The sequence below is a fragment of the Amblyomma maculatum genome, chromosome 11 (assembly GCF_055883805.1).
Source record: "Amblyomma maculatum isolate TAMU_Amacu chromosome 11, ASM5588380v1, whole genome shotgun sequence".
NCBI classification, from domain to species: domain Eukaryota; kingdom Metazoa; phylum Arthropoda; class Arachnida; order Ixodida; family Ixodidae; genus Amblyomma; species Amblyomma maculatum.
The window spans coordinates 137,399,384-137,425,898 of NC_139354.1; the positions used below are offsets into that span (position 1 = coordinate 137,399,384).

Consider the following 26,515-nt stretch of genomic DNA (forward strand, 5'->3'; position numbering starts at 1 on the left):
TTCTCCCGTTTATTTCATTATATTTTAATCTTGCTACGCGCGTCATTCTGGAGACGTGCCCGCATGACTTTGATCTACCGAAACGGCTCGGTTGCAAGCGCTTTTCCCACTTTTTTCATTGCGCTTTGCCCGTATGCATTTTTTTTCTATTTTTCGGGCGTTTTTTTTTTTTCTAATGCGCTTTGAAAATTTTGCGAGATAATGCTTCTAAGCTGCCGCCGTTTCGCCTTTATTTCTTTCTTTCTGAAGAAATTATCTTCACTCTGCCAGTGCTCACCTGAGCTCGCTGGGGAAATTAAATCGACCCAGCGCGTCGAGTTTGAGCGACGATGCTCGCCTCATTAATCAGGCAGAGACGGCGGCATATCTTGACGGCTGCGCGAGGCTTACGGGCACGCGGATATCGAAGAGCGACGGACGGAAGAGAAAGAAATAACTCGGCGGATTGGAACGTTTGCTCGTACAGAAGAAAAAAGACGTATGGGTAGCGCGAGTGCCGCTCCCTATATGGCGCCGAAGTGCAGAACATAGGCGGATATTAGTGGCGATGCGGGGATAATGAAAGAACAAGGAAGAGGCACTTATTAATGGTGATCCTGGTAATAACGCTGCAATTTACGGCCGAGCAGGAATTGGAGAAAGTTCTCTCTCTGTGGAGTGAATGAAACGAGGAGATCGACAGTTAAGGAGCGAACGTACGAATAAAAGAAAGAAGAACCAACCGTTTTGAGATGTGGAGTGAGGCGTGCGGAGCGGACTCCCTTTATCAAAGCTAGATTTTTTTTTTGTGCGATGGAAATTCGAACTTTTTTCACTGTGCCGTTGATTATAATGCCTTAGCAGTGATCAATGATGCGCCGAGTGATTGCTTGATGTGCAGTGAATGAAAAGAATAACACAGTTAGAGAATAATCTTCTGTCGTGCATTAAACCGATATTTTTCTTTTGTGGAGGCTGTATAGAATGCCTGTGTGCGTTTCGTGTCGATGGTAGTAAAGGAGGACTGTGCACATTGTATTTTCGTTTTCTTGTTACAATATATATATATATATATATATATATATATATATATATATATATATATATATATATATATATATATATATATATATATATATATATATATATATATATATATTAGTGTTATCTGGTCATTAACAAAATAGGGCTTTGTTTGCTGAAAAAAAAATAGCTGTAGTAATTTTACCGCTTCTCGACTCAGCCTGGTGGCGATTGCTCCGGCTCCGAAATGGACTCTGTCATCGCTACATTGAAGTGAATGGTGGTATAACGTATAGTCTTTGACATCCGCGAGGACATACAAAAAGGGTTGCTGCAATGTAGACCCGTGGAATAATTTTCTCCTCTAGGAGGCCGTTCTCTGACGGGCACGTTGCTTGTTTTCAACCGTGGATCGCTTCAATCTACCGAGACTTTATATTTCTTTACACACCTGGCCAGCTGTAGAGTTTGAACAGTGCGGCAACGATTAACCCAGTGGTCTACATGCTTTTGGACAATGTATGCAGCATATGTGCATATATGATGGGTTGGTTTGGTTTGTAGGGTTTAACGTCATAAAGAGACTCAAGCTGTGAGAGACGCCGTAGTGGAGGACTCCGGAAATTTCGACCACCTGAGGTTCTTTAGCATGCTCTGACATCGAACAGCACAGGGACACCACTCCGTTTCGCCTCCGTCGAAACGCAGCCGCCGAGGCCGGGATTCGGTCCCGATTCTTTGGGTACAGTAGTTGAGCGCCGTAACCACTGCGCCATACATACATTGCATATTGACTGAAACTTAATAGTTTTATGATAATCGCGTTCAATACTTGGCTGAAGCTGACATTGGAACTTTTAGTCGCGGATTAATTTTTAGCTTCTGAAACGATTTCGCTTGACACGCCGTGTTTCCTTGGTTTTTGCAGAACGATGAATTCTCCGGTGGGCAAGGACCAGCCTGACCCGGACGCCATCAAGATGTTCGTGGGTCAGATCCCCCGGTCATGGGACGAGAGTGACCTGAAGAAGATGTTCGAGGACTTCGGACCCGTCTACCAGATCAACGTGCTCCGCGACAAGGCCACCGGAACGAGCCGAGGTCTGTTCCACTTTCTTGATTGTTTCTTCCGTCAGCCTCTCTCCAGTCTCCGTCCATCGCAGGAAGGAAGCCCCTTGTGGAGACGAAATCAGCCGTGCTCTAAACGCGTTCAGCTATACGCCCGTGAAGGAAAAGGAGTTGATGCACTCTAATTGTACGGGGTTGTTTCCATTTCGGCACGGTGCGTAGGAAAGCAGTGTTTCATTTGTCATAGCCGTTGTTCGCGCAAGCCACACGGGCACTGTGCCATAAGGCGCTTGAAGGAGTGCTGCGCTGTACAGTACATGCGACTTCTGGGCGCGCACTACGTCTGGGTGACGCGCGGTTGGACCGAAACCCGTTTCAACGTGGTAGCGCAACTGCTCTGAGGTCCAACTTGACGAAATCGGCGATACCATGTCGTTCGGGTAATGCATCGATCTTCCACGTTCGTTTTCGCATTGACATATATGCAGGACATGAAAGGGCCTAACGCAGCCTTGCTCTACTTCCCTGCTTCCAACGAATTAATGGCACTATTCTGGCCACAGTTCCCGACCATTGTCTGGCAAAAGTACAAAAGGTGAACTTTCGTCGTCTCGGGAGGGGAGAAAAACCTCGTGTGTGGGCTTGAAAAATTGAAATGTGACGAGACCAACAGTCTCAAAAAGCGCCGCTAGAGAAGCGAAAGAAATCGCTGTTAAAAGAAAGGGGCGGGGGGGGGGGGGGGGGGGGGGGGGGGGGGGGGGATCTCTTTTCAGGAAACGGGCACTGGCTATGGTTCTTTCCCTTTCTCTCTCACTCCGGTCTCTCTGCTGCTCGGCGATGATGGCGGCTCTTTTTGGTGCTCACGTCGTTCTGCGGGTTCCCTCAGCGGCGCAAAGTGACGTCGGCGCTCCTTCCTCTTCTCGTGCCTCCGCGACGCGGACACTGTCATCGTTTCGTTGGTGACAAATTGCCCGCACAAGAGACGGCCCCCCCGTTGCCCTCCTTTTGTTCTTACTACTGTCTCTCCCTTTATTTTTTTCCCCATCCTCTCGCTTCTGTTAAGCCCTTAGCCCATCTCAATCCTTCCTCCTGCTTGCCGTCCTCTATCATTTCTTCGTTTTTTCTTTTTTTTTTTTTTTCGTCACGACGTTGGTTTCTGGCGCTCCACGGTGCACATCCTCCGGCGTTGATTTCACTTCCGCGCGCTCGTTTGTCTTCGAGACCGTGCGCGTCTTAGCAGAGGCGGTGGTGTTTGGTTAGTCGACGAAAGGGTAGCGCGCTGGCTTTGGGGCCTGCTTGTTAGCGCGGATCTGGAGGGGGTTTTCAGCGAGGCGGCTTGTACAATTATCACTACTCTTTGTTTCTTTTTCGGTAGAGGTGGGTATGGTGTGCTCTAAGAGCTAGCGAAGGATGGCCAACTAATGGTTGCCGCTTTTTTGGGCGGATGCAGGGGCGTTCGTTGGTCGCAGTTTGGCTCGCGCAGGATGTCCGAGTAGCGGAGATCGCCCGTGCGCATGTTGTACTTTTTACGGAATGTGACAAAGGTGTAGGACCTCAATTCTTCTTCTTTTTTTCCCGGCATGGATGAGGGCCGGGGAGATGCAATGCGAGCTTACCGCGCAAAGCTTAACGCGTGGCGTCTTGTTACCATTCTCACGATGCAACTATAATAATGAACCCTGTTTGCCGATGTTCTTTGAACACCTTTATTTTGCCTGCTGCTTTCGCCTCTTCCAACCTGTAGGCTTATATTGCGGTTGCTAATGTTGTAACTTTCTGCAAGCTAGTTTTTTCATCACCTGCGATAAGCTTTAATGTAATGGCCTCAATTTTCTTATAAATTACGACATAACTTCAGAATATTATATACGAGGGACTAGCGAAACCGGCCGCTCCACACGCCAACTACCTCTTGCGCATTAGCTAAGATTTGAGCGCGCAGATGGCGCCAGGTGCCTGCAGTCCGCCCACCGGTGCCATCGGCGTATACGCTAACGGCTCGCAGTATCTGGTGTGCGGCTTCGCTAAAACTCTCTAATTATATAACAGCAGAAGCTGTGGCGAATAACATTCGTGTCCCAGATGGAAGTTGCGAGTTTAATTCCTCCTCAAAAGGGCAAAAAGGAGTAAAACATTCCTGCGCCACTTAGTGCCTGGACTTTCGCTCTGCCTAGGCCAATTTGTCTTCATTCGTTTCGAAAATCCGCAACCTGCGAAATGACGAAAACTGAGAAGCCGCCATCAAGTGTGGGTTTTCCGTAATCTATACTGTCGGTCACCATTTGTCTTAATGCCGACTTTCAGTCGCACGCCTAAAGTTTTAGATAATAATTTCTTTTTATCGCATTACCGCGGCTTCCCGGGCTCTCGGGCACGAATAACTATCTCTTTCTCGGCAAATTGAAGACGGGACGGGTGCGCGGTCCACAGGTGCTATATCATGCGCAGGTCGTCGTCGGCCGCTTCTCTTCCCTCTATTATTCCGTCCGACTGAAAATGAAGAACTATTAGCCTCCGAGGGCGAACGAGGGTGGTGGCGCTCTTTCGCGTTAGCGAAACAAAGCGGGCCGCATTATGATAGCGCGTTTGGTGGACGCTGACAAAGCGAGTCATTAGCAGCGCCTTACTCAGCCCTGTGGCCTCCTCGTCTTCGTATACTTCTTCTGAGGTTTTAATTACCGACTGTTTACTCGTTTTCTTTGTTTTGCGGTGCCTGGTTCGGTAACCATGGCGTGTTTCTTCCCCGGTCGCGAAACAGCGCTGGACCGCTACGGCGCAGTGGTAGTGAGATCGGGAGTAGAAGCGGGATCGGGAGTGAAGGGGATGTGGTGAGCAGGCCAGGGAGTTCGGAGAGAGAGTGATGGCGGAAGCTTGGGAGCGGGAATAGGGTCAGTAGCAGCGAGAGTGGGTTTAGTAAGGCAGAGGGAAAGGGAAGGGTGGCGTCGGCACCCGTCGGCACGGGCACCGTTCATCTTCCTTACAGCGTTCTCTTCGTTCCTCGCGGGTGCGAAGACAATAGCGTCGGCCCCTTATATTTTTCCGGCGTGGATGCCGCTCATGGTCGCTTTCTGGTGTTCTTTATTTTATTTTTCCTCGGGCGTCAGCCGCGATGGTGCTATAACAATTTTGGAACGAAAAATTGCTCTATGCGTCGAGTGCTTGCTCGTGCTCTTGCCGCGTTCTTTTTTCTCGACGAAGTTATACAAGAAGTGGATTGTGGGGTGGGGTGAGGAGGAGAATGAGGGGAGAAGGAATGCGCGAAACCGATTAATCAGAGACGCTAATTCCTCGGCTCGGCGCGCGTGGCCTTTTTGTTTTTGTTTTCCGGTCATTGTTGTGGCGGCGCCTTCATCCCTGGTCGTTTTGTTAGTGTCTTTATTTCTTTTCATCGCCGTTAATACTTTTACCTCGAGGCTTCCGCAGGCGTGTCCGACTGTGTTTTCGCTTGGCCGCCCGCGTTCTATACATCCGCCGCCGCGTTTACAGCGCAGGACGATGGCTCTCTTCTTTTACACGAGCCCCACTGCGCTTCATATTTGCGGACGACGTTTTGCAGCGCGTGCGCCTTTGTTTTTCTCCTTCGCCTGCGGCTTTTGTTCGCATTTTATGTGCTTTTGTTCCGCTCTACATTTGCTTTCTTTATTGCCCCATATGTGTTCATCATTCCGTCGGCGTCTTTCCTGCCTCACTACCGCCGCCGCTTTTTCTTGTCTCATGTCCTGTATCCAGCAAACTCCCTCTTTCTAGGTGTTCTGTTTCTTTTTTGCTCGGTGAAATGGTCGCATGCGGCACTGGGGGTTGTTTTATTTTTCTGTATTATGTCGTTGAACTTGATGGGGTGGCACCGACATTTTTTTTTTTTTTTTCCACCGGTGATGATGTGACAAGGCAGTGTCTTATGCCCTTCACTGTCGTGGGGTGTTGCGATCTCGCCAATCGCAAAACCTGACCGCATTGCAGCGGTGACTGTAGGGGAGCAGCTTTTTCCGGGGTAGGCGATGCCGCTGTGTAGTCTTCGCACCCTATGCCGGAAGGGAAAACATGGGCTTGCTGTCCTAGGGCAGTGGGGGGGAGGACCACCATTAAAGGGCCACTGTCCAGGGAAGGACCTTTTAAGCGAAGGAGCTCAGTGTTTCGATCAGGTACCGGAGATAGTCTGTGCAAAATGGTACAGCGACACGCGTGCCGCAAAGCAATGAAAATACAAATCAAAGCTCTCTCATGTTCTCTTTCGGGAAGCCAGGTTCCCTGCGCTGGCTCGTCGAGCCGCAGCTATGATGTGTTTGTCGGCAACGACGTCCATTGGTCCGTCTCGCTGTCGGATGGTGAGGGATGGGTGTCTATCGCTCGCTGCGCGCTTTTCCCTCGCTACGGTCGGACTAATCCAACGGCGCGCGCTTCCACGCCCCCCCCCCCCCCCCCACCCCCCCCCCCCCCCCTTTTTTTTTTATTTTTTATCGCGCACGCGGAGTGCCACGTCCCACCTCCCTCCAAACGCGGAGGAGGAAGGGGAATTTGTCTTGCGGAGTCTAGACGACCTCGGGCAGGAGAGTGAAAAACCTTTGCGAGGGAACGGGAGGAGAGAAACACTACAGAATCGGGTACTTGCAGTAACTGTAACTGCGGTATTAGTTACGCTTTTCAAAAACATTTTGCGGCCCTGTGTTCTGGGGGCGAATTCTCACAGTCACCAATAAAGAAAATATTTTCGACCGGAGGGTGCACAGTGGACCTTTAAGGACCCCCGATTCGTGCAGGCCTTAGGGTGCGCACTCGCGAGCGTTTCGCGATAATGGGCCGGCCGCACCGCGAGCGGCTACGGTAATCGTGGTGCTATTATTTCAGGAGAAGTAAACGCATAACTGCGAACCTCGCAGTATGAATTATTTTTTTTTTTTTTTTTACTTACGTCAGCGTCACTGAAGGTTACCGAAACGGGGACCTTGTGGTTGAGCATCGCTTTCGGTAGGTACCGGGTTCGATTCCTGGTACCACGGAGCGCCTGCCGGTTTTGCAGCAGGTACAGGATTTCAGCTAGCCTTGTGCTCGGCTTTTCTGGGGTGAAATGATTGGGAAACGTGTCTCGGACCAAACCGTTTCGCTGATTGGGTCAGTAATTGGTTCCGTCATCAGACAACCTTAAATACGTTCCGTGCGGTAGAAGCGCATATATGGCTTTTTTTTTTTTTTTTATGACTGCTGCTGAGGCTGCGTATGTCCGGTATGAGCACCAAGACGGCGGGATTTACACTTTGCAGGCTGCCAGATGGTTCGAAACTGGGCTTCGACCCGATAAGGGCTTACGGAGCCTCTTGCAAGCACACACCTCTAGAAAAACTGGGCGCCAGGCAGGGGCATTCTTGTACCGATTGTGCTGGTGGGTGTCCGGCAGTGGGTTGCGAACCAACTACCTGCCGCAAACGAGACGCGTATCCCAACTACTAGTCTACGGCTGCAGTATAGAAGCTCCGGGAACCGACGCACCTGTGACGGCCACGCCGAACAGCACTAAACTGCTTTAACATTCCGATCTTGCCAAGGCCCTGTCGTCCTGACGACTAAATGATTTTACTCGCTAAGAGCAGTAGCGGTCCAATTCCAGAAGGAATTCTCAAACTTCCTGCGTTTTGTAACTATAATTTCATAGTGTGTGCATCACGATCGGCGCAATGCAAAAACCTTCGTGCAGTATTCGTTTGCCGCAAGCGCTAAATACAATTAGGCGGCAGCGCTGAATCCGTAGTGAGGCGAGCGCTTACCGCCTTGCCGGGCTCCGCCATCTTGCACTACCCCATCTGGCGTTTGGGGGTCGCTCGATCTGTAACTATGTTGTCTGAATATCCCATTCAATACGGAGACCCAGTTCGCGTCAGCGTTTTGCGCATGCAAAACAGCGCCCCGCTATTCCCTTGTCCCGCTAGCCTCTGATCATCACCGTCATCATCAGCCGGATTTTACCCATTGCAGGGCGAATACTCATCCCATATAACTCCTACTGACCTGTGCTAGCTGCATCCGCTTGACCCCTGCTACCTTCTTAACCTCATCCACCCACCTAACTTCCTGCCGCACCCTGCTACGATTTCCTTCCCTTGGAATCCAGTTTGTTACCCTAAGTGACCATTGGTTATCCTCTCTTCACACTACATGCTCTGCCCATGCCCGTTTTTTCTTGATTTCCACTAGAATGCCAGTAACTCGAGTTATTTGTTTGACTCGCTTTGCACGCTTGCTATATCTCCTAACGTTACACCTGCCATTTTCCGTTCCATAGCTCTCTGCGTTGTCCTTCCTATATGGTTACCCTATATGGTTGTCAAATTATAACCAGTTTAGAGCAGTGGTGGGCGTCAGTGCGCATACTGCACATGCGTAGGATGCTGTACTAATAGCGCGAAGAATCTGTCTGTGTTGTTAGCATCCCCTATGCGTTCCGGCGCGAGCTGTGCTGCGTAGCCCATTAACGCGAGCCACCATATGGGCCTGTCAAGTGTAGTTGAGAGGCGGTGCTGCTCGCGAGATGGGGAGGAGCGCTGCTCTTGTCTCTCTCTGCCTCTATATGGGGCCGATGTCGCGAATTGCACAAAGCGCGCAAGTTCGGCAGGCGGTGCCGCGGCTTTCTCGTGCAGTTTCCGGGGCGGGCAGCTGCAGGTGTCTGAGCACTTTTTAATGGATTGCGCGATTAGCGAGCCTTGGCGGGTGGCAGGCAGCCCCCGTTCGTTCTCACGAAAAGCGCTACGCACGCCACGGCGTTATCCTGCAAGGGTGGTACGCTCTATGAGCTGCCACTTTCGTTTCCGCGGAGGACGACAGTTTCCTGGAGGGCGGAGGACGGTTAAGACTACGAGGTTCTCGCTCAAGTGCTCCGGTGATTAAGCCAATCCCCGCGCCTCTTCTGTTGTCGCGGGGAGCTTACGAGGTTCGGTTTTGAGGCGACAACGGAAAAATACACCGCTGGTACAAATAATGGCAGAAACCAAGCCAACCTGCGTGTGTAGTGCATCTGGCGCGCCCATGCAAGCCGCGCTGTGGCGATAATCTGCATTTCTTTCTAGCGAAAGCGCTTGTAACGTGCGTAACTTCTAACCATCTGCAAACGGTGATGGCAATCCGGGAAGATGAAGAGGAGGGTGGGAGGCAGAGTTTTCCTCTGATAAGTGACCTCTCGCTTGGCCACAGCTTCAGCTTCATTGTGCGCCATGCGCGGTAAACTACAAATACTTCACCTCGGGAGCGTTTTGCATGGAACGAATAAGTCCTCCTCTTGTGAACTCGTAATTCCTCTGTTACACTTTACGCAACACTTGAAGCTGTTTAGCCAGGCGCATTCAAGATTGCGCCAACGCGGGTGTGACCTGTGTGAGAGCATACGTATATAGGCTCCTAGCGGACGGCACACTGTTTATATCTCGTGGTGCGGCCATAATGTTGGGATCGCGCCGGCGCCGTCCGTTTCTCACTTTCGGCCATGGAGGAAGGGAACAACTTAGGAGAGGCCCTTGCCATTCCCAATGCATTGGAGAAAATGTGGAGGAAGTGACGTCAAAATTTACGGTTAGCCAAGTCGGGCCATTAGCAACGGCGACGCTGTTGCTATGAAAACTCGGGCCACTAGCAACAGTGTTGCTAAGGGCCCTAGGTGCGTGAGCGTCGCGCAGAAAGAAAATTCGGAGGGTAAAGGAGGAGGAGAGACGTTACTCGGAACGACCTCGTTGTGATACGTACGCCGTCGGGCAGTTTTCTCGGGCCTCAGCTGCACGCGAGCACCCTGCTTAGCTGCTGCACCATTTTCCTTCCTGGACGTCCTTGACAGGGCTTGTGGCCATTCACTGATTGGTCGTCGAAATGTGTACACGTGACGCGGCCGAGTTGGCGGTTTCTTTGAAATGGAAACCGAACCCTCGCCGGGCCCTTCGACACCTCAGACGCTCGCTACCTCCAGGCCTCGCAGGAACGTTCGTAGGACTTGGTGAAAGCGGCGAATGTCGGGCGGAACTGCACATGATGTGGTAACATACAGTCACGACTATGTGCCTATGAGTATGTGTGAAGTGACGCAAGTATTCGGGATGAAGCGAGTAGCAAAATGCTTGTGCGTGAACGAGGATCCTCTTTCGCGACGTACTCTTGGCGGTTGAGCTTGATGAAAAATAAATGCCGTACTCTTTTTTTTTATTTTTGTTTCAGTATCGGTTCACGTCTTTAGTGTTGCATGCGATGGTGCTTGAACGCCCTCTAATAGCGTTTTCCTGGCACCGACACCCTCTATATGCGGTGCGGTTTCTACTTCACGGTCCTATTTTAGCGCTTTGCTGACGTCGGGATAACCTTTCCGATCGCTGAAAGGCGCCGACTCGTAACGATTTATAGGGTCTGTTGTAGCAGATAGCATTGACGTTAGCGTCAGGAGGTCTGTGGAGACGCTTTCGTAACGAGAGCAAATAACTACCCGGCGACTGTTGTTGCGAAACCTTTTGCACAAGCGGATTGGTATACGTGATATGCCAGCACAGTGAGTGGAGCGTCAGTTTTTCTTCTAGAGGCGGCCGGTTTTCCTCAGCGTCCGTCCCTCTGTGCGTGGTTTGATCTGTCTGTCACGCGAACTTGCTCAAGTAAAAACAGTATTCCTAGTAATCTCGCCATATTCGATTGCGTCGATGGGGAGGCTGTAACTGTACAGTGTAGTACCTTTACCAAGTCGTTATTTTTACCTGCCTCCTATGGAGAAACGTTGATGGCAACTCCATATGATTATGTTGTCTGCGAAAATTGAGTCTCCGCCTCTTTGTGGTCGTATTGGCGGTTTTCCGGCTGCAGTAGGCTCGTTTTTCTTCGAGAAAGCTGAATTTATGAAGTTTCCCTGTGGTCGGTCGATACTTGTGACATCCTTGTCAGAAAGGACAGCCTGTCGCTGTTGAAGTGAAGGACGATGTAGCGCAGCGTTGTCCGAGCCTCGAGACCGGTGTTGATGCATGACTTTTGCTTGGTAAATCGGCTGGTGGTGGTGGTGGCGCCTTTGTGCCGTGTATTTTCCTTTTCCCTTTCCTCGCGTACAAAAGTTTCTCATTTGGAGCGGTGTCTTTAATTGTGATTGGATCGTTTGGTCAATCGACACACCGGGGATCGCGTGATAGCCAATCTATGCAGGCCAGCTTCAGTCTGTCTCCAGCGTCCCTCTAAAGCCGCAGACACTAGAGAGAGGGAGAGAAAAGGCCTAAGAAGAGGTCAGCTTTCATGTCTCCACGTCACAAGTACACAGGGCTGAGCGCAGCAAGTTCCGTGAGGGCAACGGCGTGAAAGTGCCGCATATAAGCGCGTAATACATGTTCAGTAGTTCCTCCTCACCGCCCCCTTCGCAGTACGTATAATCCTTCTCATAAGCTGTTTGCGGCACTCTGAAAGCGGAACTCTCTCGTACAAACAGGGCTGCTGGAACACAGAAAATAATCCTCTCCGATATTTCAACAGTGAAGGTAAATTTTGCAAACAGAATACGACTGTGGAACACGTAATTTGGAAGACATCCCTAAAGCACACAGAAGGTTTCAATCACTGGTGAAATAAGAACTCTTCGGAGGGCTGCTGCGAGGTGTTTCTGCGCCGCCATTGTTGGCCGAGTCGGCTATGTCGCAGCCGCCCGTTCAATGTTCCCTGTTCGCTAGTGCACCTATCATGGCACAGATGGAGCCACCTGTAAATGGAGGGGAGGGATCCTGGTTGCCTTGGGTCGCCCATGCCTTCTGTGCCGGCAGCTTGTCAGACGGAATACTGTCGGCCGGCACAACGCCTAAAAAGTTCGTAACGCAGCGACTTGTACCACTTCGATATTCCTTCCAATGCGGTGAAAATGAAGATTATATAATTTTGCGTCTATGATATGATGTCCAGGTCATTCTAGGGTAAGCACGGATAGCCCTCTTGTTTTTGAACATCATCTAGCGTGTAAGGAAGTCTGATGATTATACCATCAGTACACCATGGTTGAGTCGCGGCTAAGGCATTAGTGCCGGAATTATTGAATCGTGGAGTGAGCGGGTCCCTGATCGAGCGAGTTCCTCGTATTTACTGTGAGGGTGCGTTATTTATGGCTGGACTCGTGGAATAATAAAAACGCGAAATGGTAGCAACCTATACCACCTGGTGTTATACGTGTATGACCGGAGTGGTCCTGGCGTGTAAAAAATGCTCTCTCGTCTCACTTGTTCGCTTTTCACATTCCTGAAAGGTTTGAGCTTTTTGTGTTTTCCGCCGCCCTTCAGGCAGTGCTCTTGGGGTGAAAACACACCATCTTCTGGATAGCTCGCCTGCGTCTCATCTCTGCCCACATTTCCGCGTTCCTTCTATCACTCCACCCTACCGCTCCCTCCCCATTCTTTTGCCACATTCCCTCTGTCTCGTTTTCGGCCCATCGTCTAGCTTGATGGGTCGCAGGTGCTACTATCCTCATTGGATCAGAAGCCGCCTTCGGGCGCCTTTGTGAACGGCCTTCGTGCGCCGATAATCGCGTGTGGAAGGCGTGCTGCGCAGTGCTGCCATCGTTGGGGATCAATGTTCTGTCGTGTCTTGAGGAAGTATACCTTTCCTTCCGCGGAGCAACTTTCTCTGTACCGCGTGAGATGATTGTTCTCTGGACCATAGCCTCCTTGCTACGCCTGGACGTGCACAGGTTGAGTCCGTGACCCCCTTGTGCGACGTCACTCTTGTGATAAGGGACCTGTCAGGTGAAGTCACTCCATCCTTCGAGATCGTTCTGATATGTGTGTGTACTTGATTCCCTAGGCTACTTTGTTAACCCGTAGGCAATTTGATATTTGATGCTTTGACCATTTTGGCATCTTTTTTTCCCGAAGGAAGCCTTTGGGCTCGTTTAACTGGCTTTTATTGTACCAAGCGCTTCGCATTGCTAGTTTCATTTTTTTTGTTTCTGTTCCTGGAGAGCCCGCTAACGGTGGCAGACAAAAAACGTTTGTGTTGTTGGCTTCAAGTTGGTGGTGCTGAAGCTAAAGGAACTTCTGTGATGACATAATTGTAGTCTTAACTTCTTCGTATAATATTACAAAACGAGCAAGAGAGGCGCCCGCGCTTGGTGGCTGGTTTTCCACAAGGAGCATTTCGGTAGCCGACCTGTCTCTCTGGGTTCTGCGACCTGTTGAGCGTGCTACATTGTTCGATATAGCGTACTTTGCAACCTATAGTTCTCCCTGCCTAACGTTTAAAATAAGCAAAATGGATGGACGGTGAGGGATGGTAAAACAGGGAGGAATCTCTACGGGACAAATAAACGCATTCGCAATGGGCAGACGCTGGTTATGTATCTGAGCTCTTTCAATGTACGAAACGTGAAACTCTCCTCGCCAATTAGGAGACTGTCAGGTCCCGTGCGGCTTTCGGACGAACGGTTGGTGCACTGAGCTCCGGTGTGCATATAGCCGGGGTTGTCCAGGCGCACCTGATGCTACGATTGGCGTAGGAGCCGGGTAGTACTCGGCAGCCTGTACGTCTTGGGATCCTTTTAAACAGTCCGATCCTACAGTAGAAGCTGCGGCTCACCAAAAACTTGTCCATGCGTTTCGATGTTCACGATTGTCGTGATATCCTCTCCGCTACACGGCTCACAATGTGTACGAAGCCGTGACTTGCTATACGCACGCACTTCTAACAGCAGTCGAAGCCGTCACTTCGGCTTTTGGGCCTTCCCTGCCCCACAATACATGTGCCCTGTCCTCTACCTCTTTCGCTGCGCCCAACTGTGTGTCGTCGTTCCTGCCGATCGTATATCGTGGGCAACGTCAGCGGCAAGGAGGCTCGCCGAAGCGTCGCTTGATTTATAATTTAGGAACGCCGCGACGTTTTCTGGCACGCGCGCATCGCTTCCTTTTTTTCTTTCTCCGCCTTCCTCCCCCTCCGTTTCCTTGTGCGGCTGGGTAAAAGGGCACGAATACTCTTCCAGTCGTTGTGTAGGCGGTGGCCGCTCGTTTTCTTCTGCGACCCCACTCTCATAGGCGTGCTTTTTATGGAAGCTTGTTTGTGGAGGAGTCGGCACCCTCTTGATTTTTTCCTGCGTATACTTAGTCTACCGGATCAGCCTCGTGGACATGATTAAGTAAGTGGATCGTCCTCGTGGTATGGTAGGGGCGGCATAGCAGTAATGGAGTTCCTCCACGAACGACAGTCGTCGAAGTTTCGTGCTCCTGCAAAGAGGGTCGCTATGGGGATGGAGTATACCATAAGCCTTCGCGGCAACGGGCATTTCGACAAATTGGGTACACTTCTGTTGCTGCTGCTGTGTCGTTAACTGAGGGAATCTTGAAATGGTAGCGTTTGCTTTGCGGTATCGTCCAAGGTCGCTCTCTGTGCTTAGGTATTTGTCTAAGTGAATTGCATCGACATTTTTGCCTGCATGGTCATTGTTCAGTAGCGTAGAATAAGCAAAAATGCTCTCGGCATTATCTTTTACACAAAGCTTCTCAGGCACGGATCCGTAAACATGCTTTTGTGCTTGTGATATTTTAAAGTTAACGGTTGACGTGCTGGAAGCTATTGCGCAGCTTTGGCCAAGTCGCTCTATGCCCTAAAGCGAGGACAAAAGAAACACGACGTGCTACGCTGGCACTTATCGGTGTTCTACCGATCGTGAAGAATAAATCCCTCCAGGGCTTCTAGGCGGCGTGGGCAGAGTATCTCGTTTACACGCCGCTTTTCGTGCTTGGGGTGTCTTCGGGGACTCCCGCGCCACTGCGTGAGCCATTTACGGGCGACCAACTTTCGCGCCAAACCTTAGCTTTTATTTCAACCGTCGAATGCGCCACGTGGGCTGCGCTGATTTAGGGACGCATTTTCCCATTTTGTTGCCTCCCACCCCGCACGCACAGTTTTCCCTCCTCTGGAAAGCACGCGTGCTCCCCTTGGATGAAAAAAAAAAAAAGCGTGGAACTGCGCGAGGGCGAACTGTCAGCGCCGTCTCGCGACGAGTGAAGAGCGAGCGTGGGGAGCGTTGTTCCCTTTATCCCCATGGGGTTGGAAAGAGAACTCCGGCGGACGTTGCCGGGTCTGCGTAGTTCTTGGGTCCTGACCGTGCAAGCTCTAGTTAAAGCAGCGAGACGAAGCGCCCCCTGCCTTCCGGCCTTCTGTTTTGTTTCTGGCCGCTTCTATACTCCGAGCGTTAGGCCTGCCCTCGAGTTTGCTGCGGGAAGCGCGTCGGGTTCCCTTTCACGCTAGGGAATTGACGAGGCACGTATTGGCAAGTCGGGATAAAACTGGAGACGATCGTGGAGGTTCGGTTCGTGCTTGGTGTGCGCGCTTTGTCTGTTGGCGCATCCGTCTTGTGCGCTGTTCTTCGCGGGGTCAGGCGTACTTGCTATCGGTTCTTCCCGACGCAGCTGCAGGCTTTCGAAGTCTCGCTCCCCAAATGAGGTCGCGCACGTGCCGCGTTCAGTGGCATGATAACGCACCTGCACCGTTCTGTCTTTATTACTTGTTAGCGGCAGCACTGCGAGCGCTTAGTGAGAGTGTCTTTGATAGCCTTTAGAATTAAAAAAAAGAAGGCAAACGACATCTGGGCCACTGGTGAGAAAGGAACCTTTTGTCGATCCTTTAGCGAGCTAAACCTACCTTACCCACCTCCCCTTCCCAGATCAGAAAAAAAAAAAATCCTTTTCTGTCAGCTCATTGCTGTGTGCTCAGAAACGCTGAGGCAAGCTGAGATAATTTGTCCAAAAGAATACGCGGTATCGCAGATATCGCACTTTTCGTTCGAGTATTTGTTCGTGGTGTCATGAAAACGGCTGATTAACCACCTAAAGGCTGCTGGCTGGCCGCATTTTTTGCATGTGCAGACCAGCACCGAAATAAAAAAAGCATCATTCGAATGTGTAGAAATGATCCAGCTGAGACTTTCTTGCTCAATTATTTTGGTCTTCATGGGTGGATTCAAAGTCATCTTTATTTCATTTTTTGACGGGTGCTACTTCAGTTGATCCGTTTCGTTTCATGGCACTGAGTAAGCTGCTTTTATAGGGGATATTGACAACCGCTTCTAAAGCCCCTGTTGCACTGGGTGGTGCGACTGAGGCTTCGCCGGTGCTACATGTCTCTAGCTAACTTTGAACTGAGCGTTGCGCGATGTTCCTCCGCAGTTCCCGAACTCCTGTTTTTCCCTGGAGAAAGATAAGGCAGAATCAAGACGCGCTAGCTATGGGTATGCGCGCGCGCGCCTTGCCCCGTGGGGTCCTTCTTCGGCCGTCCTCAGTGCCGTCGGCAGTGCCTTATATATATAGCAGGGAAAGAAAGGCAGAAACAAGGGAGGAGAACGCCTTTTCTTCCCTCCTACCCGGCCCTCTGCGGATCGGCGAAAAAGGCCTCGTGCGCTTGCTAGCTCGCAGGGTGGCTGGGTGGGCGTCAGCGCGTTGTGAGGCACACAGGCTGCTGTTTCAGACCGATTTCCTCGGGAGCTGGTTGCCGCCGATAAGGGACGAAACCGGCCGACGCTGCCGCCGGCCACAGAGGTCCAGGAAGGGAAGAGGCGCGAAGCTCGCCTTTCCTCACTGCACCCTTTACTTCACCGTTTTCCCCTTTTTTTTTTGTGTCGTCGTTTCTTATTTCTCTTGTTGCATCCTGTCTTCCTCGCTGGGCGCCCAGCGCCGCTTAAGCACCACCTTACTCCCTGTAGGCTTCCCTGCGATCTATTCCCTATTCTCCTTCCTCTCCAGCACTGTTCGTGTCGGCGGCGATGGTGCCTGGGGTGTCGTTGGGCGCCCGTATTTATTTACACGGTTTGGCGCTGCCTCCTTCCTTACTTCGACGTTTTCATCTCTGCGTTGCGATATTGCTAGGTGGTTGTTGCCATGCTTCCCTCTTCCCACTACTCTGCCATCTTTCTCCTCTTCGTCTCCATCATTTTATCTGCAACAGTTTCTTATTTCCCTACTTGCACTTGTAGAGCGGAGAAGAGGGTAGACGCGCTACTTGTATCCGCTCTCTCACGGGCCCGTTTGCTTAACGCTCGCGTATACGTTTACGTCGGCCGTTGCCCTCCTTTCTGACTCCCCCGGTGATTCCCGCTGACGTCCCTCATGCAGAAGAATCTTCCCCTGTAGTTCCCCTCTACGAAGTTTGAGGAAGGGACACGAGGAAAGGGCGTGAGGTTGTGAGGATCGCGTGCTTGCTAGGCTTTCCTTTTCGTTTCGGGAGACTTGTAGTGGAGCCTTCTCCGTCTAGACTCTTGCTCCTGCTCGCTCGTTTGGACGCTTTTTTCCTTACTATGTCCCTTATTTCCCTACGCGGAAAACCGAGCGAAAGCGTCCGTTGGGCGCCTTTGTTTCTTATCGCTCCCTGGCTGCTCCCCTGGGGAGCGAAGAACCGTGGGTGGGTGGCTTTGTTCGCGGCGATGTTGCTGCCGGAACGCTTTGCTGCTACTCTTCCTTGCACCCAGCGTGTTCCATTCGGAACTTAGTTGGTCCTTTATCTTGCTTTTTGTCTTGGCGAGTTTAGTTCATGCCTTCCTTTCCAATGCTTTGGTGCGTCGACGGTTTTTTTTTATATATGTATAGGTTATTCTGCGTACCAGCGTGCTCTTCGTCGTCTCGCCATCTCCTGTTGCTGTGTTTTGGTTCTCGTTGTCTCTCCGGGTCCGTGTAGTCTTGTTTGGCTGTTGAGATTTGCAAGTGTACTCCATTTCACTGCCGTTCTCTGTCCCTTTTAAACTCGTGTTGTTTCTGTACCCGACGTATCCATCTTCGTTCGCGTTCCTTACTCTCTCCTTCGGCCTCCCTATTTGTTGTGAAGATTAACGCTGCCGGTCTTTTAGCTACCCGGCGTAAAGTTTTGAGATAGGCGCTTTGATATGGTATACGCTGGGCTTTCCGGAACGCAAGAGAGGGAGTGCGGTCTCCTTCCCTGATCGCTACCAACCTTAACCAACTTTATGCCTGTTTCCTATCACCTCTTTCTCCGTTGCTCGCCCTCGGTGCTTGGTTAGGTTTCTGTCCGAAGTTTGTGGCAGATTCTTGCGCTCATTTCCGCCGCCTTGTCTTTATAGCTCGAATGCAGTGTCGTTTGTGTTCCGCTTTCTCGAAGTCTGTTCGCCTGCTTGTAACGCACCGAAGGCTGTTGTTTCTTTTGTAAAACTGGGCGCAAGTGTAGAAGGAAGCCTAGTGCAGTGTAGGGAAGATTTTCCCGAGATATTTTTGTAATATTTTTTGTGGCATTGGTTGTCTTGGCGGAGAGAGAATGCAGTGCGGCTTACAAAACTCGACATGCTTTCTGCCTGAAGGGCTGTGGCCCACTGCAGCTATTTTGCAGCAGTGTCGCTTGACTCCCTTTAATAGACGGTACCAAATTGTTTTTAATGCATTGTTTGAATTATTGCAGTTTCTTTCGTTATCGGACGAGTTGACCTAGTCTAGCACCTCGTGATCACCATCGGCGAACTTTCGAAATACATTCTTCCTGGGCGGAGTAGTGGTGAACGAGTAAAAGAAAGAAAATCGTTTTCTTTTTTCTTTTTTTTTTCTTTTTTTTTCAGCGAACTAATCTAACGACTCTTTTGATGGCTGCGTGCAACCCGCTGCAAATGATGCGACTATTTGCCTTATCATGTTTTAGTAAAATGCTTGCTTGCCTTGGGCATTTTGCTCTTGAGATATACGCTGGCTTAGGCCACTATTGCCGCTAGCGTTTTTTTTTTTTTTCTGCCAGTACGAAAATTTCGTTCTATAACTTCAGCTTATAACCAAACGAAAGCGCTAATGCTTCCCAATCCACTTGCTGGACGAATAATGTGGAATTCATTTATATGACGAGGAATAACGCTCGCTAATTCCGGGGGCGTAACGTAAAGTAGGCGTCGTATATGGGTTAGTTTTCTTACTCTTCTGACGCCGTGGGCCTTTTGGGGTTGAGCTTCGGGCGAGTGTGGCCATTTAAGTTTTCACGGTAGTCCTTAGCTTTTTCCGCGTTTCCGGCTTATTTACGATAGCTCTCTCATACGCATGATGGGCCTTTCTAAATTGTTGCTTGATCGCCATTTCCTTATAGCGAATAAGTCGGGTGGACAGTACCGTCCTTCTTTTTGCTTTTCATTCTGAATGAGGTGGTGACGTGGGACAGGCGTTTCTTGCGGACAAATGCCTGACTGCAAAGCACCCGCTTGCGACGCCACTGTTATCGATATGCGCAGGAACTTTGCTTGTGCGCGATACCATTCTCCATTCGTCCACTCATGAGTCCCATTTGCAGTTATGGCTAACGAAGGACACTCATGCTCGCAGTTTATGTGATTTCTTGCACATGACTAGACTGCATGCATGTTTTTAACTCTACCCCATATATATATATATATATATATATATATATATATATATTGTTACGTGGTGGCATGACAAGCGATGAAACACGGCGACACAACAGGAACAGAACGACGTGGTGACATGACGATGAAATATGCTTTAATGGCCAGCGGGCCTGGCGCGAGCGCTCCGCCCCGCGCCACTGCCCGCATCGTCATCCTCGTAGCAATATATATATCAAAGGTAAACCATTGACGCAGGAGGCATTCATATAAACAGAGAAGAGCTGAGGGGAACACTCCTCTCATATAGAAGAGGCGGCTGCTTCATAACCGGGCGTACGATTTGTTCTAGCTCCCCGCTTCGTAGAACCTGCATAAGAGCATAACTCGGTTGCGTTCCGTTCCCCAAGGGCTAACGATGCTCTATTTGCTTCATGATTGTCGCACATAGCCTGCGGCGATTCCGTGTAGTCTGTCTCCTTTCCTCGGGAATACTGTTTTCCTCAATCTTAGGTGCTCTGTGCGTGCGCCAGCTCGGAAGGTGGCGGACAGTATTGTAAGAAAAAAAAGAAAAAAAAAAGAGGGTGAAAAAAGGTAGTTCTCATTTTTGTTGCGTAGTCGTTTATACACCAGCTCTTATCCCTCGAGGTATTCCGGCGCCGCGCTTTTGGTGTTCGGTTTTGCCCGGTCGTCCTTGCAGATAGCGGTGGTGCGGTAGACGCTGATTTCGACGGCGCGTTGTTGTCTTTGGATGTTTGACTTGTTCTTTGCTTGCGATGTATTCGGCTTTGGTTGCGGAATTTGCAGTTTAGAGCGAAGTTATTGAATGAGTGCCGCACTATAGATCTGTGAGGGCGATGCGAGAAGTCTGTGCTGTACTTGCTGTTTTCGCTGCCGTCTGGATTAAACAAACAACTCACACAGCAACTCACAAATTCGAACTCGCGCGCGCACGCACGCACGCACGCACGCAGGCACATGCACACACGCACGCACGCACACACACGCACGCACACACACACATACGCACACACACACATACGCGCGCACACACGCGCGCGCGCGCGCGCGCACACACACACACACACACACACACACACACACACACACACACACACACACACACACACACACACACACACACACACACACACACACACACACACACACACACACACACACACACACACACACACACACACACACACACACACACACACACACACACACACACACACACACACACACACACACACACACACACACACACACACACACACACACACACACACACACACACACACACACACACACACACACACACACACACACACACACACACACACACACACACACACACACACACACACACACACACACACACACACACACACACACACACACACACACACACACACACACACACACACACACACACACACACACACACACACACACACACACACACACACACACACACACACACACACACACACACACACACACACACACACACACACACACACACACACACACACACACACACACACACACACACACACACACACACACACACACACACACACACACACACACACACACACACACACACACACACACCTTTTGGCCCCGCGCCGGGGTGGCGCAGTGGTTACGGCGCAGGACTACTATTCCCAAGGACGCGACGTCGAATCCCGGCCTCGGCGGCCGCTTTTCGTTCGAGGCGAAAAGGAAGGTGCCCGTGTGCTGAGCGATGTCAGTGCACGTAAAGAACCCCAGGTGGTCTAAATTTCCGGAGTCCTCCACTACGGCGTCTCTGATAGCCTGAGTCGCTTTGGGACGTTAAACCCCACAAACCAACCAACCAACCAAACAGCTTTGATCATCCCGCCTGTGGCTCCCTCTGTACATGCACTTTTGTACTTGATCGCTGATTTGTACTTAAATGTGTGCCTCTATTTTGCCAAGCCTACTCTTTTGCATGCAGTCATTGGGTGCCGCATCGGGTGAAATGCCATCCGCCGTATAGATATAAAGCCTCCCTTTAGTCAAGTCATATACAAACATGCCTTCGTGGCCTAAGGGTGTCGTGCACGTGTCTGACAAGGACTCCAAGGGTGTCCTGGGGGATTCGATTCACATCTCACCACCCGTAAAGCTTCCGCCAAACTCTGATATGTTGTGTGCTCTCGCCAGGCCGCAGAACCCGCCTACCAATCTGTGCGTATAGGTAACGTGTCAAGGGCGGGCTCTTCATTTTTCGCTCACAACGCCTGCGCTGGACTTCCCTCAGTTAAGGCCGTAAATATTCGCACACGTAGTGCCTCGCTCGAACACGTCTTCTCGAATACCTCGCCACGGTGGTGTTGGGGTTACGGCGCTCGACTACTGTTCCCAAGGGTGCGGGATCGAATCCTGGCCGCGACGTCCGCTTTTCGATGGAGGCGAGTGGACGACGTCCGTGTGCTGTGCGATGTCAGTGCACGTTAAAGAATCCCAGGTGGTCGAAATTTCCGGAGTCCTCCTCTACGGCGTCTCTTATGGCCTGAGTCGCTTTGGACGTTAAAACCCACAATCGAGTCTGTTTTACGCCGGGTCCGAGCAGGGCGGGCGATGCGCTGTTCTAAGAACGCAAAAATCAGCGACTCGTTCCGGGTGGTAGCCGACGAAAAGTTCTTTTTTAGACGTTTCCGGCCGATGGTTCGGTTGCCCAACTCCTCTTTGCTACTGTGCATTGAAAGAAATGGAAGGTCGTGCTTCTGTTTCAGCGAACGTGGGTGATAGGATGCGGCGTGTGCCCACTTGGTGTACGGTGCATAGGAGCTGCAGGGGACGTGTTTAATTTACAGTTCTATTTTTTTTTTCTCATATATTTGCCGACATTGCGAGGAGCTGACCCCAACGAGGATTAAGAAAGGAATTTAGTGGAGAGTTTGCAAAGTCTTCCGCCCGTAAAGGCGGTTTTCTTAAGCAAGACAGCTGGCTTCAATTTGCATCCTCGCGCATCGCTCACCGCGTCGCTGCATACCGTTTTGACGATGAGTTGCGGGCTCTTCCTTTCTTTCGGCGGGCAACGTAGATGGGAAGCACCGCGCTTTCCACTCGCGGAGAGCGAGAGCGGCCTCGACATCGGAGTGCGCCGCTAATAAGGTTATAACGAGTCTGGCCTCACCCCCTTCCGTGTGCGCGCGGTATGCCGGCGTCACTGTAGCTGCAGGCCGTTGTCTCTTTCTTTCTCCGTCGCCGTCTCCTCAATCGTTCATCGAGCTTTCCGCTGATCTTGCTGCACGTTTACATCCACCGTGCTATTCCGGGAGCGCTTCATTGATACACATGCGCGCTGCTCGGTCTTCCATTGTGCCGCAAACCGTTACTGCTTTTTCTGCCTAATTTTGTTTGTTGTGCAACTGGGGCTCCGCGGCGATCGAGCGTCTCTCTCTCACCGGAGCCTTGCTCCAGAACGTTGCATCCCAGCGGGGTCACATGAGGGAAGTACCGTGCAGCGGAAGCGGCGGCCGGCGTGGAACCGTAACAACTGCGGCTGAGGAGCCAAACGGCGGAGACAGAGGTTGCTGGTCACAGCTGCCGTCCTAATATGTTATGGGAAATTGCATTGACTTTCAGTATACGCGTGGTATTCTTGCCGTTTAGGTGTGCATATACAACCGCAGATCCGGACCATGAAAAGGAAATAACAAGAAGAATAAGATTGGGATGGAGCGCATTTGGCAAGCACTCGCAGATTATGACTAGCAGCTTACCGGTATCGCTCAAGAGGAAAGTATACAACAGTTGCATCTTGCCTGTACTCACCTATGGGGCTGAAACGTGGAGGCTAACCAAGAGAGTTCTACTTACGTTGAGGACAACGCAGAGGGCATTGGAACGAAAAATGGTTGGGGTAACATTAATAGATAGGAAGCGTGCAGAGTGGGTCAGATAAATAACTCAGGTTACCGACATTCTAGTGGAAATTAAGAAGAAGAAATGGGCATGGGCAGGACATGTAGTACGAAGAGAGGATAACTGATGGTCGCTTAGGGTAACAAACTGGATTCCAAGGGAAGGAAAGCGTAGCAGGGGGCGGCAGAAAGTTAGGTGGGCGGATGAGGTTAAGAAGTTCACAGGGGGTCAATTGGATGCAGCTAGCACAGAACCGGGTTAATTGGAGAAATATGGGAGAGGCCTTCGCCCTGCAGTGGGTATAGTCAGGCTGATGATGATGATGATACAACCCCTTGGCTCGCCGCCGTCCAAATTGTACATAGACTTGTTGTTGTAGAAACGTACATACGTGAAGCTTTACAGGTTCTCTCGGTGTGTCTCCGTGTCGCCTAGCTTGCCGTCGCTTATTAAGAAGACTTGCGGGCTGCGGCAACGACGGTCTATGCCCCACCGCTGAAGTAGCATCGGTCATGTCGCTATTGCGTTCCGCGCTGTACGTTCCCCTTGCAGTTTTCAGGTAACATATCCTTGCAGGGTTGCAGGTGCTGGGTTTTCGTTGCTCTCTCTCACATCGCACTTATTCTCCGCGTCGCTCTTCTTGCTGATCTCGTTGTATTACAATCGTCCACTTTCCTGCCGTCTTCAGTGCATCCGCCTTACCTGTATACGGTCTGAGTATTCGGGCAGATTGCAGCCTGAATTCTTTGCATTTCGCCCGGAAAGTCGTGGGTATAAAGAGTGCAGCGGCGGCTCTTTATCGATGATCTCTGAAAGTGCACGAGACAGAGGCGCCTGCTTACTCGTGCCGTCTCTGCGTGGTTACTTTGCATGCGTGCGTGTTTCCGCATTTTCTCGATGCTTAAAAAATATTTACGTGTATATGTTTTTTGGGGGGGGGGCTGCCGATTTCTAGGCGCCGACTTTAGTCCGATCGCACGGTATACACTCAAAAGTCGGTGGCTCGAAACGGCGCGCGTATGCTGCGCTGCTCGCAACTCCGGCGTGCAATAATGTATCTGGCCGCTGGAGCGGGCCGGCGCTCTCTGCGCACAACGGGGCTGGTGTGCGAGAGCGGCCTGCGCTCGTGTGTTTTGCCGCCATCCATCAAAGTCGCCGCCGGCCGCGCTTTATGGATGTTGATGGACAATGGCCAGGAACACGGCCTCGGCCACGCGGGAGAAGGGAGAACGGGGAAAAGGGGTAGCTCGCCCAGGCGGAGCTGGAAGAGAGTGCGGGTGTCTGAAGAGAGCGAGCCTCACAACCTCACGCGTTGTGGGTCGAAAAACCTTGGCTGTGATATGGAGGTTGTTCTCTCCCTCTCTCGATCATTGCGTAAAGTGGCAGCAGTTTGCGCGCCGATGTACCCGCACCTTGTAATGAGGAGGAGCGGAGGGTGGGAGGGAATGCGGCGGTATTCATCGGGCTAAATGGAGGAGCGTTGGTGGCTCGGCTGAGCTTCGGGTTTGTATTTATGGGGGATGGGAGGAGTGTGGAAGCCGCATACGCCTAAATGCTCGGTAATCGCGGTGGTGTCCATTTTTTCTTCTTAGCTTGCGGATTTTCGTTGGACGTCTTTGTATCGACTAAACGAACTCTGTAACGTGACCCCGTTTCACTCGACTCCTCTCCTCGAGGCTTGAACTCAGTGTACGGCTGGAATGTAGTGTGCTGCTGATGCGTCGTCATGTAAGCGGGCGTGGTTTTGTGTTCGGGCCGTTCTATCTTCACAAAAGCTCACCCCTACCGCTGTGTTCGTATCAGTTCGCTTAGATTTAACGTTACGCATTTTATCTGCGGTCACCCCAGCGCACGTAATTTGCAGGCATGTGTACCAATGCGCGACGCGACGTTTGCGCGTGCGCCCACATAGAAACGTGAGGGCTCGGGATTGCCACCATCTTATCCTCTCCAAGTTAGCACTTAAGTCTTGATACACTATAGTGTTTCAACTTGACAGTGTCAGAGGCCCCACTGCACTGAAAGCCCCGCGTTAACGCTTTGAGGGAAACAAATGGCGTAAGTTGAACCATACTTAAACCTTGTTTAAGGAGCGAAAGCACCCGCCACGGTGGCTGAGAGTTTGACGTTCGGCTGCCAGGCTCGGAACCGACCGCGGCAGTTCGATATTGGCGAAACGCAAAGGCGTCTGTGCTGCGCGATGCCAGTGCATTTTAAACATCCCCTGGTAGTCGAAAATTTTCTGAGCCCTCTATGGCGCCTCTTATTTCAATCCTGCATTCGCACCTTCGTTTACGGCGCGGTTTGTATGTCGAAGGAAAAGTGACAGTTATTGCAACTTTCCTCTGCTATAAACCAATTTACACCGATATACATTGTTAGTGTTGGGGGAGCGCTTGGATTGAGATCATTGAGTCCGAGCCAAGTGAAACTGTTGGTTCAGATTTTAGTGTAGTGTAATTTAATACCTTAAAGACCGCTGTGGAGGTTGTTTGTAATGAAATCCCATCCGGTTCTTTTATCAATGAATAAACAGCGAAATCACAGGGGGGGGGGGGGGGGGGGGGGCAGCAATTATTCGTTCGTAAGCGAGGAACGCGTCCAAGCTGTTGTCGGTCCTCGCTCAAATTTGGTTAGGTACTGCTAGGCGGTTAGCCTGGGGTTGAGGTTCGGGGCAAACTTATCCGCATGCAGTAATTGCACATCTAACCGTGCAGCTGTAGCGTGTGACTAAGTGGACTGAAGGGCTGCAGACCACTGTCCATCTTCAGAGGTCTGCTGGGGTTGGCAGCGAAAGGCGAATTAAGCGCTTCGCCGCAGTAATTAGCCTGCGCTACCAGTGGACATTCGCCAGACGCCTTCGCATGATGCACTGTCTACTGCTATTTCTGTGTTCACTTGCGCTCATGCGTTAGAGACTCGGCAGGGGTCAGTCCTCGGCGCTGTTTACAATATCATTACGAAGCATGTGACCGTCTCGACGGATGCCTCGCAGAGCTGAAATGAAACGGCTGCTCACGTCTAGGCGGACGTTATGGCGCCTTAAGGCGCTGTGAGAGGCGCTGCCTGATTTTGTGGAATCTGAGCTCGCTTCTTGCGGATAATTCCTTGTTTCGTCGATCCACCCACGTGTACGGTTTTCGCGGAAACCGTTTACGGAGTGCATCGCCCGCTTTTCGTTTGGGCGTTACTGTTGTGACCTGTACAGTCAGTGCCTGGAAGCGAAGTGTAGTTTTAAGGGTGCACCTCAGGTTC

At 51.0% G+C, this 26,515-nt stretch overlaps 1 protein-coding gene across 8 annotated transcripts in view; it reads left to right on the forward strand.

Moving 5' to 3' along the window:
- LOC146175052 (CUGBP Elav-like family member 1-A) overlaps positions 1–26,515 on the forward strand; it is a 566,960-nt gene that overhangs the window by 114,256 nt on the left and 426,189 nt on the right. For all 8 annotated transcript variants that reach the window (XM_084584452.1, XM_084584454.1, XM_084584456.1 and 5 more), the window contains one exon: positions 1,931–2,103. In XM_084584452.1, the coding sequence (XP_084440578.1) occupies positions 1,935–2,103 (169 nt within the window). In that variant the 5' untranslated portion in view covers positions 1,931–1,934. The remainder of the gene's footprint in view (positions 1–1,930; positions 2,104–26,515) is intronic.